General features: G+C 42.6%; 2 protein-coding genes and 1 long non-coding RNA gene across 3 annotated transcripts; all 3 read right to left on the minus strand.

Moving 5' to 3' along the window:
* Nucleotides 1–158: 158 nt before the first annotated feature.
* On the minus strand, nt 159–2149 carry LOC122024296 (peptide-N4-(N-acetyl-beta-glucosaminyl)asparagine amidase A-like). Its single transcript, XM_042582892.1, has one exon. It carries the CDS (start codon nt 2077–2079, stop codon nt 286–288), a length of 1794 nt encoding a protein of 597 aa, XP_042438826.1. The 5' UTR covers nt 2080–2149; the 3' UTR covers nt 159–285.
* Nucleotides 2150–2293: 144 nt separating this feature from the next.
* LOC122024818 (myb family transcription factor PHL6-like) lies at nt 2294–3850 on the minus strand. The gene is made up of 6 exons (XM_042583532.1): nt 3476–3850; nt 3299–3375; nt 3176–3233; nt 2920–3097; nt 2693–2831; nt 2294–2618 (listed from the first exon to the last, which is right to left on the minus strand). Exons 1-6 carry the CDS (start codon nt 3684–3686, stop codon nt 2364–2366), a joined length of 918 nt encoding a protein of 305 aa, XP_042439466.1. The 5' UTR covers nt 3687–3850; the 3' UTR covers nt 2294–2363.
* A 14974-nt stretch (nt 3851–18824) lies between these two features.
* On the minus strand, nt 18825–20087 carry LOC122024383. Its single transcript, XR_006123410.1, has 3 exons — nt 19370–20087; nt 19192–19274; nt 18825–18982 (listed from the first exon to the last, which is right to left on the minus strand). It is a non-coding gene; the product is annotated as an uncharacterized LOC122024383 (long non-coding RNA).
* Nucleotides 20088–21286: the final 1199 nt, after the last annotated feature.

A 21286-nucleotide genomic window follows, 5' to 3' on the forward strand; every position in this document is an offset into this window, starting at 1 on the left:
TGATCAACTCCAAATAGTTGAGAGGGGCCTGACTATGCTGATGGAAATCATTGAAAATCAACGATAATATGAACAAAGGAGTTGAAAAAACTAGCAATAATAAGAACAGATTGATCAACGCATCAGTAAGCAGATACCAAGATCAAAGAGGTGGCCGGACAGAGTTTGGAGTACTTTTTATTGAATGGTGAACGAATAAACAAGATTTAACATTTTAATCATCATGCTCCTTGCCATACAATTCAGATGCAAGAAACTCTCCCGACGGGAACAGAGTGATTTCAGTTAATGGTACTCTGCGCCCAACGGCAGGCTCTTGGTGCAAGATTCATCTGAATTGTCATATAGAATCGTGTAATTACTGCTGCTCACATTCCTAAAGTAGCAACCATCTGTGCTCTCATACGTGTACGCTTGTTGAGTGCTGCCTAGGCCACTCTGCACCAAGTTCCCCTTCACCTTCATGTAACCTCTTGCAGTCAGCAAATTCTTCAAGGAGCTGTATGCAAACCCAGATTTCTCTCCCGAGAGCTTCTTCTCATCAAACCCTAGAGATAAATTCGCGACCTGAGTGAAAGTATCGTTCGCTTGATCAGTAATCCCCGCGTACAGATAAAGCGGGAAGGTTCGAATAAGATGTTCAGAGAACAAGACAGAAGACGGATGCTTGGTGTAGGTGCCGCACTCGAAATCTATAGTCTGGTTGATCATCTGGTTGCTTCCGTTCCCGGAGAAGATCATCAAGTTATGGAATTCTAGTTTTTGGAAGAAATGGGTGGTGATCTTCCCGAAAGAAGAGTTCACCCATCCGGTTGATGAAATGTACCTTCTTGCGCTGGTCTTGAACTCGCCATCGAGTCCCTCGAACTGGGCATAAAGCGACGGTGCGTAGCTCGGTCCTTCGTATTGGATCAAGCTTCCGGAGGTATGCGAGCTCTCCCCGTCCAACCAGAGATGCAGATTGGCATCGATGAACCAGACGTTTAGAGCATCGGTTACTCCGAAGCCATACTCATGAGGCTTCCCGTCCAAGACCTTCCCTAAGAAGGGAGTGATCTCGATGTCGTAAGAGGGGAGATCGAAGGATCCGATGCTGGAAATGGGTCTCCACAGAAGAGGGTTGACTCCGCCGGTGTGGATCACGGTGAACGGCCAGATGGCGCCGACGACCTCGCCGTCTAGGCTGGCTAGCACCTCCCTGAATGGCCCGTTTCCTGGGAGATCGGTGATGTTGTTCTCCGACAGGTAGACATTGGGGGGATTGGTGTACCAGAACTCATCTCTAGAGTGGAAGGATAGGTACACCTCGAGGACTGCACGGTAGGTGTTCGCCGGGACGGCGAGCTTTGTCGATTGGACGTCCGTTGAGTTCTGGATCAAGAACCACTGCCCGTCGTTCAGCGGGAGGCTCCGGGAGAGAGGGAGAACCAGATCTGCCGGGGCGGAGAAGCTGGGAGCCTGGTAGTCGGCGGCGCGGCGGCGGTCGTGCGAGCGATCGAAGTAGAAATGGAGGGAGACATTGACGTGGTAGACGCCGGTGTAGGTGTCGTCGACTACATTGCCGAGGTAGACTGCGAGGGTTTGCGGGCGGGCGAAGAGGGCGGCGTAGCGGGTGACGTCCTTGCGGACGGTCCAGACAATGCCATTGGGACGGGGCTCGGCGGTGCAGCCGCGGAGGAGCTCGACGCCGCCGAGCCACACGCCGAAGATCCGGTCGAATTGGCGCCCCTGGGAGGAGGCGTGCCATTGGAGAACGACGTGGGAAGGGGAGCGGCCGCGACGGAGGCGGGCGCATGGAGGACGGTAGGCGGCGGTGACGGGAGGCTGGCCGTAGGTGTATCCGAAGTCGTGTTGGAGGAGGAGGGCGGAGCAGGCCGGGGCGGAGGCGGGAGGGAGGGGAACGGGCTTGGCGACCTCGAAGAAGGTGGTGGGGGCGAAGGGCGGTAACGCCTTCAAGGATAGCCCCTCGTCCGCGGCGGTGAGCTCCACTCTGTGGAGGCGGGCGGCAGAGATGTTGGCATTGAATGCGAGGACGAAGAGCACGAGGAGCAGAGGAAAGGCGGCGGCGGCGGCAGCCATCGGGATACGTGAGAATCTCCGCCTCGCTGAAGGAATCAAACCTAATCCTTTTATATTTTGGGAAGAAAATTAATTGAATGATCTCACGTTGTTGGAATATTCTGGATAGCTAATTATGAAAATTAAAAATTATATTATTATTAATTATTTTATTTATTTATTTATTTATAAAATGAAAAAACAAATAAACTGGCTGAGATCATACTCAGCCTAGTTACAATTCACAACCAAATATAATCTTGTAAGACCTTGAAGCAAGTACTTGAAAGATCTGACTCCGATGCCTAGATTGACATGGTCAGATCTAAAGTACTCATCCCCAAAGCGGCCTTGTCGCTCCTATCCCTAACAACTTCACTGCCGTTCCCCTCTAGTGCCTTTTCCTGCCCACCGATCATCGATGAAGCGCTCGAGGGGGTAAGCGTAAGCGACAGCAAACTAGCCGCCGCATCTTCGTGATCTTCCTGCCCCTTCTCCAGTTTCAAAATCGGATCCGCCATCGCACTCGTCCTCCTCTTCTTCGCGTCACTTGGATCGACCTGATGAGGCCGGAAGGTTTTCATGACGAACATCGACATACAGATTGAGCAAACAATTGCGTTGCCTTTTGTACCTCGAGACGAAATGCGCTTTGAGATTCAGGTTCGCGCGTCGGATATTGGGCAGACGAACTATTGGTGAATGGAGTACCGATGCCGGTGGGAACAACCCCTTTCTCCCAATCTCTGGATGCCCAACGGCAATCTTGCTGTCTGTTAATTTGTTACAAAAAACAAAGTTGGAGAATTTAGACTACATCCTAATGGAAGATGATGATCATATATATGTTGAATAATTAACCCTTGTAACTGCTCCTGCGGTCGATGATGAAGACCGTCGCCAATGCGGTGACGATTACTTTGATGATGAATGCTCCGGCTGTCGTCGAATCCCGAGGGCCGCAATGAGCTCGTTGTTCGCGGGTAGAACATCTCGTGGAGACGTTGTGTTCTCAGCAGCAGATCCATGGGCTGCATAGCTGCATGCCAAGAGTTCCATGTTGGTTCAATCGATCTCTTAATCAAGGAGGAGTCTGATCAGGGCTAGCTAGCTAAACCTGAAGAAATGGTGGACTTCTCGCGACCTAAGCCATCCTGCTTCTTGCTCCGATACATCTGATCGGACACAAATTAAACGGCAGATCGAAAAGTTATCGACTAATTGTGTCAATTTTCCTCACCTGTAGGTGGCTCTTTACATGAGCAATGCTCAGCCCCCTCACGTTCATCAGCTGAAGCACCAACTTTGGGGTGGCTCCTGCAAATTGTTAATATAATCCTCTATATATTATTAATCGATGGATACAAGTAAAGTGGATAAATGGTTGGTGTCAACTAAAAAAAAATTTTGCGTTTACTTTCTTGGCCGCCGAGCCTGTCGACGGCGTGGACGAAGGCGAGGTGGAGATCCGGCGTCCACCGCAACCTCGGCAGCTTGGACCGCACGTACTGCCTCACCTTCGTGCCTCTCTCGCTGCTCCCTTCCCTTTCGTCCTCCTCCTCGCTACGGACATCCTCGTTGAGATCAAAAGCCTCACGAGGTCTCTTTTGGCTCTTGTCCTCCTCCATATCGATCCCTCGTCGCTACACAGCCATTGAGCGATCAATCAACGGACGAAGGAATGCAAATTATCAAATTAAACTGATCATCTGAATCCAAAGAATGAATCTCTCTGTTTTATATATACTAGTTCGATCGAGCTAGGGGAGAAATTTAAAGGTTGAATTGTACGATGGCCGGAGCTGGTGAGGGAAGAGAAGGGTCAGTCAACAGCTACTACTGTTCATGTGACGAAAAGGACGCTCAAGGGGCGTTGAGCCGTTGACACTTGCGGCGCCGGGACGATCGAACATTTTTCCCAAGATTATTATTATTATTATTATTATTATTATTATTATTATTATTATTATTATATTTCAAACATTTTGTTCATCCAAATATATATGTGTGTGTACGTGTTTAATTAGAGCATTCTAAACACGACTGTAATTGGATGACTGATGATAAGACTCGATACCAACCAATTGAAGGCCGAGTTTGACATTCACATTTGTAAATATTTTAAATTCATTTGAGTTTATAATTTAACAGTGTGTCAAACTTGTATTCGTCGGTCGACCTAGCTAATTTAAGTGAAAAAAGATTAATTAAAGTATATATATTTTGTGTGTTTGTCTCCTTTTGAAGTGTCTCATGTAAAACCCATGTGAAAGGCATCTACAAGGTCATCTTATCTAATTAATTAAAATTTTGACTTTCAGTCGATGGAGCCGAAGATCAAATAGTAGAATGTAATTAATTAAAATTTGACTTATGGGTAAGATTGCATGCGTTAAGTTGTGAGGTGTTGTCATTAGGTAGAAGTTGTTAAATTAATTAAAAAGAGAACCAACAAGCACTGATGAATAATAATGCAAAACAAGAAATGAAACAACTGTACTAATATTTATCCATAAAAATTATTCGACAATTTCTCAAATTACGCACCCAATGATTGAGATTGCCCAAAAGAACATACACATCTTTTTCGATTTACCCCTCTGTCAAAGCCTTGTCTTTCCTTATTCTTTTATATGCAACAACTTTACTTTTATTTTCTATTCTTTTAAATTAAATTAAATTTTTTTCTCTTCTCCCAATTGTAAAATATCTTAGTGGATGTCTACACTTCCCATACAAAGGATCCCTATGGTAGAACAAATACTCTATGTGATTTACACCTTTCTTGTGGAACTATCTTGAAACGTTAAAGGTGACAACTTCACCTTTGCTCCAACTTTATAAAAATTAATATCGCAGTTTAATACACCAGCACCCAACACCACAACGGTGCTGGTGTGTTAAGTTAAAAAAAAAATAAAGAAAGGCATATTTGGACTACAAAGTACTGAAAAAATCCACGAGAGTTGAAATAAGTTCAATTAGAACTATCTAAATTCATCAATTGATTTTGATCGAAACTCATTATGGATGTAGGAGATTTAAATTTTTTAAAAATTGATATGTAATGGAAGAGGATAATATAGTGAGAGTATGTATAGTGCTTATATCTAATTTTGACATCCCTGATAAATTATGTGTATATATCAATTGCTATAAACTTTAAAAACCTTTTTATCACGGTTGTTAATGACTTCAAGCTAACATCTCTAAGCACATAGATTCCAGGACACTTCAGAAATTTATAGTATTTGAAATAAATTCAATCAAAATTTTCTAAGTTGATCCATGAGTTTAGACTAAATCTCATTGATAATTACATCATCTCTATTTTGAATACAGAATAAATATTCTTATAAATTCTTAAAACGTTAAGTTTAGAGTCAACATGTAATTATGGCCATCATCACACACAAACACCAAATTAAGTCGAATTGTTATACATTGTCTTTGAGGGCATTTACAAGGTTAGCTAGCTAGTCATGACCTCAACTTGATCATTGTTCTCTCATCGTTGGAGTTGGTAATTAATGGTCCTCCAAAGCTCGCGGAATTAGATAAAGTAGCAGTTGAGCCATCCATTTACGTATGGCTATGGAACCGTAATATATATATATATATATATATTCGAAATTTAATGCGTAGAAAGAGTTGGTTGGTTAGGTGTGTTTACTATAAAAACACTCAACCTAGCGCAGGGTCCATATTGTTAATATGATCGTCCATTAGATTCTTAAAATTTCAATGGCTACTTATGGTTTGGTAGAAGCCTTATCGAGCTAATAATGAAGTGAATTAAAAGAATCATAAATACACTCACGGAAAAGGACAATTATTTATCCTAAAAACAAGAAAGATAATTCACACAAGAAAAATAACAAGAAAGGACAAATGTTCTTCGGCTTATGTTAAAAAAAATTAATTAAAGAATTAATGATTGAATATATAATGCTAACAAAAAAAAAAAAAACAAGACTCACTGTTGGTCTATTTAATTTGTTTATTCATGGAGTTATGAAAGCTCAATTGAGTTGATATTGCACACAAGGGTCCATCTTAGCGTTCAATTCTCTATTCTGGTTTTCTTACTTGTCCATATTATTTTATTTAATTATCAAAAGAATCATTATAGCTTTTTATTCTCGATTATTATTATGGATCTAGTCTGAGATCAAGGAATGATCATGTATCCACGACCGATCTCTTTTGGTAGGTGGATGCATGTCAGGTTTGTTTCTTGTCAGCAATTATCAAGCTGAGTTACGTACTTTGGCGAGACGTAGCTAGTCAAAACCTATAAGACATTGATTATAATAACGAAGTAAAAATAAATATGCTTCCAGTTGCTGTTTAGTTGAAATTTAACATGTTTTTTATTTATTTTTATTTGAAGGATTATTCCTTGAATTGAAGGATTAATTATTCTCATTCAAACCGTTTGGATGATGCGAGTTAGGCAAGTAGGTCGCCAGACTCATCAATGGAAATTAGAAAATAAAAGAGTTTGAATCTAAAAATTATGAAGCACCGGATTAACTTGTCCTCCTTCCTTATTGTATTTAGAATGTGATTCGATACAATCGTTTTCAACTCGTAGGAAAATGGGGAGCTAGGGACAATCAAAAGAGAATAGAGGCAGACAGATAGAGAGAGACATGCATATATGGAACTGATTAATCAATCACTTTGTTGATTAATGAATGAATGGTATTATTGAGAATTTCTAGCTAGTACCTTTTTTTCTTCCATGGAGGCTTAATTAGCCTTTTCTTCTTCTTCACTCACGGCCAATTATTGCACTTTTTTTTGATGGTTGCTGAACTTTCGGTGGCTTTATTTGGAAGAAGAGAAGTATTAATCAATCGACGATCAAGGAAGCAGTGTGCTAGCTCTTATTGTCCACACGCAGTTGAGTGCCTCTTTATCTTTTCCACGACTCTGTGAACTCATCGCAGCCCCGCGAGTCGTTGTCAATTGTCATCCTCGAAAGAAGCTCTGTTTTTCCTTGTACAGCAGCTGTAGACCTGCCTTATGTGACAAAAGGTGATGATCAGTTACGTCCTTCTGCGTCCGTCCAAAACATTCAAAATGGAGCAGTGGGCGAAGTCAGTATGTTAAATTAGGAAGAATAATTTTTAAAGATTTCAAATCTAAAATCTAAATTTTAAATTTTAGAACTCAAAAATAAATTTATATTTAAAAATTTCGATGTTAATTCTAAATTCTAATTCAAACAAAGATGTTGATCCTAAAATATTATCTATGATTCCAAGTTTAAAAAATCATTGTGATATTACTCTCTCATAATATTTAACATTGCTATATGAAAGATGGTGCATTACACGGTAGATGCTACAACGTGTATAGGGAGAAAAAAATAAAAGAGATTTTTCTAAAAAAATATTATAATCCATTTTAAACTGATAAATTTTATTTAAATCTTAAATTTAGTTCGATGATAACTTTATCAAATTAATTCTAAATCAATTTCAATTTAAACCAATTTAATTATTATCTCTACGCCTACCCATTATATTTAGTTATAATCGGATTCAATTTTAATTTAGCACCCTCATTTCGTGTTCTACATTTAATTTATCTATTTATTTTATATATTTTATTTTTAAAATTTAATATTTAACATTCCAAGTCGTGATATTTCTTCGTAAAAGTGGGACCAATGGATAACTTAGGTAAAGGGCTTTCCAAATATATAATCAATTTTAATTTTTTAGCGACGGATGATAGTGAATCGATCTATCAAATTAGCGACAAGGGCTTTTCAAATATATACTATTAATTTCGAAGATTTTTCAAATATATACTATTAATCTTTTTTTAAATTTCAGAGGGGACGGTCGCATCCCCTCCTCACAATGTGACTATGCCCTTGGAAGGAAGGTAAATGATGAATAACTCGCGTGTGGTAAAAAAAAAAAGACGATTCGTTCGTCTCAGCACCCCCGTCATTTCATCCCTAAGCTAACACAAAGGAGGTAATCACGGATAACTACTAACTATTAATATGGTAGCCAAAACATGAGAAAACATACTCAGACACATCGAATTTCAATCCAAATATCTCATATTATAATACCTTATATTTTAATCACCATATCATCCCGAGAAGACCTAAGTCGCGCAGCCTCGTAGGGAGTACGGCACCTAAATCACCCTGCTTATTTTCTGATCTATTCCAAAAATAAGTATTTGACTCAAATTTAGCAAGAATATTTATTGCTGGATACAGGGAGTGAAGTAGAATGCTCGACTAAAAGTGCAAGTATTCTGAATGAAATTTATTACTAAACATAAAAATATTTTATTTTGTGAGAAACCATGGGAAGGGGAGTACTGAAGGATAATGCTTCGAGTAGTTTTGGTTGTTTAACAATAAGTAAGAAAAAAACTGAGCCTGCTCATAGAGACCAAGTGTGCATGTTTCTTCTGTGTTATATAGTCTTCGATTCACTGCGTGATTATACGTACGAACTGTATAATTTGGGCAGTAAACTAGGGAAGTCGAGCCAAACTTTGTGATTGATGTAACTCGAGTAAACTCGATTAAGTTATCATCCTATCATGACCCTGTACGTCAGGTCGATACCTTCCGCAGCAACAAGAGATTCTACCGAGTCTTGACTTCCTCTACCCACGTGGTCATAGTAGCGTCAAGACGGTGAATGATCCTATCCGAAAGTCGAGATGATAGATGTTGAAAGACGTGGTGCTCCTATTGATTGTTGACGGACTCCGAGTCGAAGGAACCTGCAACCATAGCAGCGTCAGTACCGAGTCAGGGAGGGATTCCCCGATGAGGACCCTCCGACGCTCAAGTCAGTCTCCGACGATATATAAGCAAAGAAGCAAAGTAACAGTAGCTACAGTAAAATGTCTCCTCCCTCCATTGAAACTTGAGACCCTTTATATAGGGCTTCGGGGGAGCGCGTGCACGCTCCTCGATGCGTGCACGCTTCTCAAGACTTTTCCTGAAAAGATATGTCAGGAAAACGTCCCTGACACCGTACCTCAATGACCCGAGCATATCTTTGACATGACAGTGGAAGCTTCCGTCGTACGATCCTCTGCTTATCCATGCCACTAACCATGTCGTCTGTCGGTGACACGGGTTCCTAAAAGGATGTCGCAGGATCCCTAATTTATCTGTTCTGGGGCCAAGCGGGAGGACCGCCCGGTCGTCATGCTATCCTAACGTCTTCGGGCCGAGCGGAATGGCCGCTCGGCCATCTATCCGCCGCTCGGGCTCCTTATTGCGACGAACGAGAGGTCGTGCTTGAAGGTCGTATGCTGCTTTGGAGACCTGATGTAAGTCCGATTGGGATAGTCGCTCGGCCTCTGTTTTGCTGCTATTGGTTCTCTGAGCGTTGGAAGCTCGGTGTGTGACCGAGATGTGATAATATCGGATCAGACATTCCTTATTCCGACCGGGCAAGTGGGTTACCCGATCAGACGATGACAGGAGGCCCGTGACCACCGTGACTTTGACCTCCAGCATGGCAGTGACCTTCTGCGGAGCGGGGTCCGACCTCACCACTGGATCACGTGCCTCCCTCTCAAGTCTAGTCGAAGGAGGCTACATGTCCGACTGACTGGACAATTGAAGTCCAGAGATTGGTTGGCCGATCGGCCATGAGACTGATCAGACTCCGCCAGATTTGTCGAAGAGTGGGTCGGCCGTGGGACCAACCCTACGTCTTGCTCGGCGTTTCGCGGTTTCTTCGCTAGAGTCCTTGGGCAAGTGCGGTCAATGCTGACATCATCCGAATATCTTCGGGATTCGTGCAAATCATCTCCATTAAGGTCGAGCACGCGCCCACTTCGGGTAATGACATCGTTTAAACGCGAACCAGTGGGGGAATGCCATGTGTCAACGCCGCTGCCATCGCACGCCTGAAGTGACAGGCGCTGATGTGACGTCTGGCGGTTTGAATTCTATGGCTAGATTTGCGCTCCGATTTTCACGACTTAAATCGGACGACTCCGGTCGACCGAGCCCAATTTTTATAAAGCCATAGTGTCGACTTCTTGTCACGCCCCAGAGGAGTCCCTGTCCGAGAAAATTTCGGCAGCATCTCCCCTGTACGGTGGACAATCTGAAACTTTTCTACATCTCACAAATACCTCAGCCACAGGCGGCTGGAATAATAACAACAAAATAAAACATCACCACGCAGTTATATATAATCTATTCAGCCTCTGGCTGTCACAACCACGCAGTTAAGATAATTAAACAGTAAAATAATACTCTGACTCGAAATCCACCCTACTCCACTACACTCGTAAAGCTCAAATCCGACGAACTCACCTCTTCTGCCGTCCAGGCAGGCATGTAGTAGAATAAAACCAAATCCAAATCCATCGATGTAATAAAATCTATACCATGTCCATAAGTAAATAAATCCAGAACATAACAAGTTCAAATAGTCTAGAACAGAAAAAGAAACCAAACGAAAAACCAATCACATCCTCGAGGTCTGCAGGGACCAGAAAACTCTCTCCGACAGATCAACCCGAAAATATCAACAATGGAGGCGGGGTGAGTCCAACACTCAGCAGTACAATTGATATGCAAAGTAAAGAAACAACACCTAAGACTAATCATGCGTACAGTCTCGATAAGAAAGATAAAAATATATGCAGTAAACAGGAGAATACTGTACTAACCAGGTCATGAGTATAAGGTCAAACAGTCCGAGGGATAAGGAAATCCTGTATGCATGTCAAACAAGTATGCATCCAAACAAAATGCAGCAAACATAAGCAATAAATGCATCATGCGTATGATGCCAATGACATGTCTGTCACCCCGACGCCAGTCGATCATCTCGCACACAATAGTGAGGCCGAGTGGGTAGGGATGTGACAACTGTGTCACTACTCCTGATGAGTGACCGAGTGGACGGATGTTGTCGAGTACACCTATCCTCCTACCCCAAATCATAAATGGGGAGCGCAATGCTCTCACGATGACGGGGAGGAATCCTGCGGATAACACGTTGTGTCACACTACCCATGGCGGACCAACGGTGCCTAACAGAGTCCCTACTGCAACACACTCTGCATCGACCACTAACCCACGAATGGTGGTGTGTGCAGATCCATGAATGGCGATGTGCTCAATAATAATGGAGCTGACTATCGCGCAACATGCAATGATGCATGGCAATAACCATATAAACATCCCGACCTAATCCATCTATATAGAAAGTGCACCTTGGTCAACGAATCATATCGAATCAAAGGTACGGAATGTATAAAACCTAGGTCCCGAATGGTGAAACATGGTATATCACTACCCCTATAAGCGTGTATAAACAGGTAAAATATATGAGATGCAAATCAATCAATCAATCAATCAATCATGTATCGATTACTAACCAAAACAAATAAAGGACATAATTAATGATATGTTAATTTCATTACTAAGCATATCAAAGATAAAAGTCAAAGTACCCGCCCCAATCGAAATGTCCAATCTGATCAAATACCGTCCCGAATCAAAGTCCTGTATCGAACGAATAAATCTTTTATTTAGCTACACTCCAAACGAATAGCTAAATAAAATCCTTAACAAAAAATCAGAGCAAAACCCTAAATATTTCCTTCGTTCAGATTAACCCTAACGATCAAGGTGAACAACATTTAACCATGTAAATCCTAATTCACCACAAAACGTATCACAAGCCTGCAATTTACCAAATTCCAAAACTCACCCAAATCCGTATACTTTGTCATTAATTTGTCGAGGATGCACCCGTTGCCAAAACTGTGGCTGGTACTAGATTTAACCACTGACCTATACATCAAACACCCAAAATTCGTAGTCAATACATTCACCTCTGTGAATCAAACCTTAACATTAAATTCACAGTCTTTAAACCAACAACTTACCATAAACCAAAGGCTCGGTAGAACCCGAGGCAGCAACTCATGCAAGGGGTGAGGCTCGGCTATGGCAGAAGGAAAGGGTCGGCTCTGCTCGGACTGAGGGACGGCAGTAACCAGGGTGCTAGGGCACCGGCGATGACTCAAGTGCCGGCCAGAGGAAGAGCGATCGCCTCTGGTGGTCCTGTGACCGATGGTTCAGCGTCGGCGTGCAGGTCCGAAGAGGGGAAAGGGCGGCGCCAGTAGATGTCGGGCGACGCTCAACGGTGTGCGAAGGAGGAGAGGCTAAGAAGAAAAAGGGGCACAGTGCAAGGGCTCGCCACAGAGGAAGAAGTCGGCGTCGCTGGTGTGCAACGGGGAGGAGCGGCGGTGGTGGCTCACTGCTCTCTAGGGCACAAGAGAAGAAGAAGAAAGGCGCGGTGAGGACACGGGGAAAGAAACCACCAGCGCCGGCGGTTAGGGCTTTTTCGGCGTCGGGTTCGGGAGTGAGGGAGAAGAGAGGCACGGGTGAGGGGCTCGGGCGCAAGGCTTCGACGAGGAGAAAAGAAAATGTAAAACAAAGGAAAATAAAAGTAAAAAGGAAATGTAATTATAAACATTTCCTCGCTTAAATGGGGTAGCCTAAACAGGCTTTTCCGGGCCCCATTTTTATCTCCGTTAACTTGTCCGTACGAGCTCCGAAAAATTCTCGAAAAATTTCCAAAAATTCCGGAAAAATCCCTTATTAATATTCCCTATTTTTCCGGTATTTTACATTTTCCCCCACTAATAAAAATTTGGTCCCCAAATTTCAGTATCTACCATCAGCAAGTACTAATAACAGGTAACAATAATAAATGCTGAACGGTAAATAAAATCACATACTCAAGTGAAAAGATGGGGGTATCGAGCTCGGATGGTATCCTCGAGCTCCCAAGTAGCCTCCTCGTCTGAATAATGCTGCCATCCGACTTTAACCAGCCGGACAGTCTTGTTCCTCAATTGACGCTCTTTCTGGTCCAAAATCCGTACCGGAATCTCCTCATAAGTGGCGTCAGGCTGAACTGGAACTAAGACATCTGTCAGCACATGTGTCGGGTCAGGTACGTATCTACTCAGCATAGATACGTGGAATACATCGTGCACGCCTACCAAGGACGGCGATAGTGCCAACCAGTAATCTACTGCTCCCATCCTTTCCGAGATCTGTAAAGGTCCAATGTACCGCGGAGCTGGCTTACCTCTGAGGTCAAATCTCTTCACCCCTTTCGTGGGCGAAACTCGCAGAAATATATAGCCGCAAATGGAGAACTCAAGGTGTCTCCGACTCTGGTCCGCATAACTCTTCTGGCAGTCTTATGCCTCTGACATTCTGTATCTGATAATATGGACCACTTTGCCTCACGTTGAGCTCTATGAGGTCTCAACAACTGGGTCTCTCGGATTCTCGTCCTGATCGACGACTAAGCAACCATCGTAACAAGACTACCCCGCTCGGTCTGTCCCTGCTCCTCAATGTCTAACTCAGAGAAATCCTGAATTAAATCTGTGACCACAACTCGGTGGCAAGCTAAAGTCCCTCTGGACTTCTAGCTAAGTGCATCGGTAACCACATTAGCTTTTTCCCAGGTGATAGCTAATGGTACAATCATAATACTTCAGGAACTCCATCTATCTCCTCGGTCGAAGATTAAGTTCCTTCTGAGTGAACAGATATTTGAGACTCCCATGGTCAGTGAGAATCTCAATGTAATATGTATAGATAATGTCGCCAAATCTTAATAGCGGCCAACTCCAGATCATGAACTGAGTATTTTCTTCTCAGGCTCCCTCAACTATCAAGAAGCATATAAGAATACTCTACCGTGCTGCACCAGAACAGCACCCATACCCTATAGAGACGCGTCGGTGTAGTGGACAAATTCGTCCTCTTCCGAAGGTAAAAACCAAAAATCAAAGCCGACACTAGTCTCCACTTCAGAAGCTGGTCTTGCAATCCTCGGTCCAAGTAAACTTCACGCCTTTCATGGTCACGCGTGAAAGTAGCATAGCTATGCGGAAGAAACCCTCGACGAAAGGTCTGTAATATCCTGCGAGTCACAAAAGATTGCGGATCTCCTACACCGATTTCGGTTGCTCCCAACAACCTCTATCTCCTGTGGAACCACGGTACACTCCTACCGTGACCGTGTGTCCCAAACATCCTAACAAAAGACACTCCAAACCAGCAATACTGATAATCACATATAGATGTTCTTGTCGAATCATCTCTAGATCTACGCAAAGGTAGTGTACGTGACTCACCTCGGATCCGTAATAGATCACAACATCGTCCACAAAGATAATGGACACCTATCCAAACATCCTCGACATACCAGGATCATCGAGTCCCTGAAAACATCTAAGGCACTGTAAGCCTATATGGCAAAAACCAATACACATAATGTCCGTATCACAGACATTCCTATCCATAAGATCTCCGATAATAAATCGAAAATCTGATCATCAATAACATAAATCACCAAAGAATAAATCCTCCAGTGTGAGAGCAACGCCCATCACAGAAACACCACATATGTGGGAGCAACGCTCTACCACAGGAAATCCTCAATATGTGGGAGCAACACTCCACCACAAATAATCTGAAATATGTATCTGCAATAAATATAGGAGCAATGCTCCGCTACCAGCAATCCATGATATGTGGGAGCAACGCTCCACCACAAAACAATACCTAAGTACCCCAAGGCACCTAACTATCCAGCTAGAGACTGTACAAGATCTCCCTACCACAATTCACTGTGGTTAGCCTAGGCTATAACAACCTAGTAACTAATCAAATCCATCATCAACTCTATCAGCATCCTAGTGGGTCATCCACTGATAGGAAAATTAATTGATGGGTTAATTCAACAAATGACATAATGCAGTCATTCCACATTCTGCATTCAGTATAAGTAGAATCATCATACTGCTACCAATGTATACACCTAGCACACATGCTCACACAACATATGTATGATTAACAAAATCCTCCAATTATTATACACCAAACATACTCACAACTCAGGTATATTCAGTATGATACCTCCAACAATACATACTGAACACGTGTGCAAAATCCATGTAGGTAAAATCAACAATACACCACAAACAACACTCACATGACATATCTTCACCTATGCCAAGAGTATAACCAACATATACTTCCAATAAAGCATACTAAACTCAGGTGCACTCACAAATCAAACATAATCAAAAAGTTACCTCAGATACCACACCAAACACATATGTACATATCACAACTCAGATTAAATCAACCAAATGCCTCCATCAAAACACCACCGATGTACTTATACTACATCTCGGATTTAATCAACAAGATATCTTCAATAATACATCCAGATACATACACCGAACTACATAGCTATGATCCACAAGGAAACTTCAAACCATATCAGAACATGGATACATATACTACTTGCAAATGGGCAGTCTACCACATGACTCCTACAACACATAACAATCATAATATACATGTAACATAGACATGCAAAATCAGCACACCAGCTCAATCAAAGAGACCAACCTTATGCTACCAACACTCATGGGTTACCGATATATCTAAACAAAATTCATGCATATGTATCAAACATGAATACATCAATCAAAAGCAACCCAAAATAAAGCAGCCTAATCATCCAGTAACAACCCTGCTCTAGGTTCAAAGGAACTGGTATCGGACAAGAAAAATATACACACCGTGGTATAACATTGCCAGTCAATGTCATACACTACCAAGACTATATCTAATGGGGAAAATTTTATCATCATAAATCTAAATGTACTCTCCCAGTATACACTAGTAACTATTGTATCCCATAAGTGTTAAGCAATTAGCTCTACACTTCCTTACATCAGCGGGGTCACATATTCCAATGCACCCTCTAAATTATCCCACCAGGTATATACAGTCCACGGTCAAATTCTTCATGGAATAGGATACATCAATCCTTTATAAACTATCCAAGCTGAAAATGATTTCTGACTAAATCAGTCCTTCCCACGTCAGTACAAAACATGTACTCAAAGGTGCTCTAGATACATAACTAAGCACAAACAACCTAAAGGTTCGAACCTCTAAAAATAGAGTATGGCAATCCTCTACTGATCAACCAACAAAACTAAATCATTCATCTACTAACTAATCAAGAATACCTTAATCCTCCACAAGCAACTAAGGTATATCCAACCACATAATATCATGTGTATAAATGTGTACGACCCAAAAGAAAAAGTCAGAATTTAAGAACATCAAGACACTCTCATCATCATCCTCAAAAACATCAGCCCACACTATATTAGATGAATAAATCTCTACTCCCCATGAGGGCAAGTTAGCATTCAAAATATCAATCATTATTTATCCACATAGTCCTATATCAGAGGAAACATATATCAATTTTTTTTCCATCCTGTTAACTATCCATAACCAACCAGATTTATTAAAATCTCATAGGCACATTCAACCGTAAACTCTCCAGCACCCAATTTATAATTTGATCACCAACCATAATCATCAAACCTGTGAATATCATAAATGACACTCACTATGTCACCATCAATGACAACCCAAATATAAATCATCAAAATAGTTATCCACTAATAGATCATCAAAACAAATATCTAGTAATTGATCATCAGACAACCACATAACATTTACTCTCATAAATCATTAGAAATCAACATATCATAATATCTTATATCACAATATCCCTCAACCTCAAACCATTCTCAACAATGATCAAACATGGTAACCCCCAATGACCAATTTCCATCGTACCTGGTACCCTAATATCCAAAAGATATGAGTATAAACTCTCCTGGCTAAGTCAACAGGAATATGTAAGTATCATCCACTACCCAGCTAACAATAGCAGAGGCTGGTATATGCCCCCATCTCCTACGAGTAGTAACAGAAGCTAACACTACTGATGGTATGATAAGAAAAATCACCAGAGATTATAATCCTTTATCTCTATTAAGGTCAACCATCCTCAATGGCTAACTCATCACAAGTAATATGTGCTACAGCAACCAGACAGGTACTAAATAAAGAATGCTAATACCTGTCATAAACTATAAAATTAAACATCATACATATATGCCGTCTGGAGATGCTCCGTCGCTGTCCAGTTCCCAACTTGACCTCAAAATTTTTGATCAATAAAAAAAAATCACCGGAAATCCATATAAATCCGAAACGGAAATCCAAACACAATCGTAATGGAAAAATCCATGTCACTCAAACAACTACCCAGTTTGACTCGCAAACTTGGGTTAATCCAAAAATCCAGAATACCTAAAGCAGGTGTCATAACCCACTCTGATACCAATAAATTGGTATCATGCCAAATCTCAAAAATCCGTAACACGAAAATAAATCAAACAAGTATCGCCAACATCGACGCTCTGATACCAAGTAAATAAATTGGTATCAGGTTATCCCATACATCAAAAATACGAAAACAAAAGATCGTATAACTTGGCTCTGATACCACTAAATTGTCACGCCCCAGAGGAGTCCCTGTCCGAGAAAATTTCGGCAGCATCTCCACAATCTGAAACTTTTCTACATCTCATAAATACCTCAGCCAGGAATAATAACAACAAAATAAAACATCACCACGCAGCTTATATATAATCTATTCAACTATCACGTCAGGAAATTAAGATAATTAAACAAAATAATACTGAACGAAATCCACCCTACTCTACTACACTCGAAGCTCAAACCGACGAACTCACCTCTTCTCTCGGCATGTAATAGAATAAAACCAAATCCAAATCCATCGATGTAATAAAATCTATACCGTCCATAAGTAAATAAATCCAAAACATAACAATCAAATAGTCTAGAACAGAAAAAGAAACCAAACGAAAACCAATCACATCCTCGAGGTCTGGACCAAAGAATCGAACTCTCCCGACAGATCAACCCGAAAATATCAACAATGGAGGCGGGGTGAGTCCAACACTCAGCAGGTAATTGATATGTAAAGTAAAGAAACAACACCTAGCACTAATACAGGCTCCTGATAAGAAAGATAAAATGCATCCAAGTAAGCAGAGAATCTTGTCTAACGGTCGTGAGTATAAGGTCAAACCGGTCAGGGATAAGGAAATCTCAGATGTCAAACATAGGTATCCAACAATATCGCGATATAAATCGCAGAAACACAAACACAGCAATAAACGATCATGCGTATGATGCGATGATCGTCCCGGTCACCCCGACGCCACGATCATCTCACACAGCGAGGCCGAGGGTAGGGTGACAACTGCACTCTGTCGTCACTACTCCCGATGAGTGACCGAGTGGACGGATCTTGTCGAGTACACCTATCCTCCTACCCCAAATCATAAATGGGGAGCGATGCTCTCAACTCTCGGTGCACACCGACGGGAGGAATCCTGTAGGATAACACGTTGTGTCACACTACCCATGAGCGGACCAGCGGAGCCTCCCTGCTGCAACACACTCTGCCTGAATCGACCACTAACCCATGAGTGGTGGTGTGTGCAGATCCATGTAACTGGCGATGTGCTCAACAATAATGGAGCGGACTATCGCACAGCATGCAATCATGCAAATGATGCATGGCAATAACCATATAAACATCCTGACCTAATCCATCTATATAGAAAAGTGCACCCTGGGTCAACGAATCATATCGAATCAAAGGTACACAGAATGTATAAAAACCTAGGTCCTGAACATGGTGAAACATGGTATATCACTACCCCCTATAAGCATGTATAAACAGGTAAAATATACATGAGATGCAAATCAATCAATCAATCAATCAATCATGTATCAGATATTGGGTAGTGACTAACTGAAACAAATAAAGGACATAATTAATGCAATATGTTAATTTCATTACTAAGCATATCAAAGACAAAAAGTCAAAAGTACCCGCCTCCAATCGAAATGGTCCAGTCCGACAAATCGAAATACTCGCCTCGAATCAAAGTCCTGTGTCAAACGAATAAATCTTTTTATTTAGCTACACTCCAAACGAATAGCTAAATAAAATCCTTAACAAAAAATCAGAGCAAAACCCTAAATATTTCCTTCGTTCAGATTAACCCTAACGATCAAGGTGAACAACATTTAACCATGTAAATCCTAATTCACCACAAAACGTATCACAAGCCTGCAATTTACCAAATTCCAAAACTCACCCAAATCCGTATACTTTGTCGTTAATTTGTCGAGGATGCACCCGTTGCCAAAACTGTGGCTAGTACTAGATTTAACCACTGACCTATACATCAAACACCCAAAATTCGTAGTCAATACATTCACCTCTGTGAATCAAACCTTAACATTAAATTCACAGTCTTTAAACCAACAACTTACCATAAACCAAAGGCTCGGTAGAACCCGAGGCAGCAACTCATGCAAGGGGTGAGGCTCGGCTATGGCAGAAGGAAAGGGTCGGCTCTGCTCGGACTGAGGGACGGCAGTAACCAGGGTGCTAGGGCACCGGCGATGACTCAAGTGCCGGCCAGAGGAAGAGCGATCGCCTCTGGTGGTCCTGTGACCGATGGTTCAGCGTCGGCGTGCAGGTCCGAAGAGGGGAAAGGGCGGCGCCAGTAGATGTCGGGCGACGCTCAACGGTGTGCGAAGGAGGAGAGGCTAAGAAGAAAAAGGGGCACAGTGCTAGGGCTCGGCACAGAGGAAGAAGTCGGCGTCGCTGGAGTCGGGGCAGAGGCTAGGGCACAGCGGCGGCGGGTAGAGGAGAGGTCGGCTCGCGGTGTGCAACGGGGAGGAGCGGCGGTGGTGGCTCACTGCTCTCTAGGGCACAAGAGAAGAAGAAGAAAGGCGCGGTGAGGACACGGGGAAAGAAACCACCAGCGCCGGCGGTTAGGGCTTTTTCGGCGTCGGGTTCGGGAGTGAGGGAGAAGAGAGGCACGGGTGAGGGGCTCGGGCGCAAGGCTTCGACGAGGAGAAAAGAAAATGTAAAACAAAGGAAAATAAAAGTAAAAAGGAAATGTAATTATAAACATTTCCTCGCTTAAATGGGGTAGCCTAAACAGGCTTTTCCGGGCCCCATTTTTATCTCCGTTAACTTGTCCGTACGAGCTCCGAAAAATTCTCGAAAAATTTCCAAAAATTCCGGAAAAATCCCTTATTAATATTCCCTATTTTTCCGGTATTTTACACTTCTTCTTCCACCTTGGCGTCTTCTGCGAGAGTGCTCCGGCGACTCCCTGTGCGCGCGTGACCTGCTCCGGCGACCTTTAGCCTCACCTTGCGACAACTTTTCCCTTCTATAAGCCTCCCCGAGCTTTCCTTTTGTCGATCTATTGCAGTTCTTTTCTTTTCCTTTCATCCCACGCTGCTTTCTAGCGTCTGTTTGGTGTTTTTACGCCCTCTTTTCTCTTTGTCGACCTTGTACCCTTATTTTTCGATGATGGCCAGCTCTGCACGGTTGTCAGATCCCACCCCTAGCCTCTGGTACACTACCGTGGAGACCAGGTTCGACGCAGGTGATGCCGAGAGCCTTAAAAATGTTTTTGAACTCCCTTCTGACCACGAAATTATTTTGGCCTCTCCGTTCGATCGACCAAATGACCCACCGACCGACACTATCTGTCTGTTCAAAGACCAACTTGTGGTCGGGCTCTGCTTCCCCATCCACCCCTTCATCCTTGAAGTTTGTAACTACTTCCACGTCCCCCTTCCACAACTCGCCCCCAATTCCTTTCGCTTGCTGTGCGACATTTTCATGTTATTCCGGCTGCACAGTATCCCCCTAACCCCTCAAGTCTTTCATTATTTCTACTATCCCAAGCAGTCTGAACTGGGGACCTACCTTTTTCAGTTTCGGGTCGGTCTCGTATTTTTTGACAAAATGTCAACTTCCAATAAACATTGGAAGGAGTATTTTTTTTCTTTCCGCGACTTCCCGAATGACCGAGCTTTCGGACGCGCTGGTAGGTCGGACTACCCACTCAGTCGGATCTGAAGAAGTACAAGAGCTGACTGAATTATCTTCATGCAGCGAACATACTGACCGGTCAGAAATACGACATCCATAAGCTACTGCTGAAGGGTGTTATGTATATCTTTGGGTTGAGTCCGATTCGTGTGAGGCTCCCGAGCGACTTAGGTAAGGGATTTCTCACCCTTTTCCCTAGAATTTAACTGATTTCTTCCTTTCTTTTGCTGCTGAAATCATGATGTGAGCACGGGCAGCCGGTCTGACCAAGCTCAAGGATGCTGAAATCGAGGTAGCTGTAGCAAAGGAAATGGTGAGCCTCGGCTTGACGT

This window comes from Zingiber officinale, chromosome 9B, assembly GCF_018446385.1.
Source record: "Zingiber officinale cultivar Zhangliang chromosome 9B, Zo_v1.1, whole genome shotgun sequence".
NCBI classification, from domain to species: Eukaryota; Viridiplantae; Streptophyta; class Magnoliopsida; order Zingiberales; family Zingiberaceae; genus Zingiber; species Zingiber officinale.

What these genes read in the sequence shown, in the direction of transcription:
- LOC122024818 (XM_042583532.1), bottom strand. Translation starts at nt 3,686, where the DNA reads ATGGAGGAGGACAAGAGCCAAAAGAGACCTCGTGAGGCTTTTGATCTC. An exon ending in CAGGCTCGGCGGCCAAGAAA is followed by an intron (nt 3,376 to 3,475) that starts GTAAACGCAAAA and finishes AACAATTTGCAG; the next exon opens with GAGCCACCCCAAAGTTGGTG. An exon ending in AAAGCGCATTTCGTCTCGAG is followed by an intron (nt 2,619 to 2,692) that starts GTACAAAAGGCA and finishes CGGCCTCATCAG; the next exon opens with GTCGATCCAAGTGACGCGAA.
- LOC122024296 (XM_042582892.1), bottom strand. Translation starts at nt 2,079, where the DNA reads ATGGCTGCCGCCGCCGCCGCCTTTCCTCTGCTCCTCGTGCTCTTCGTC.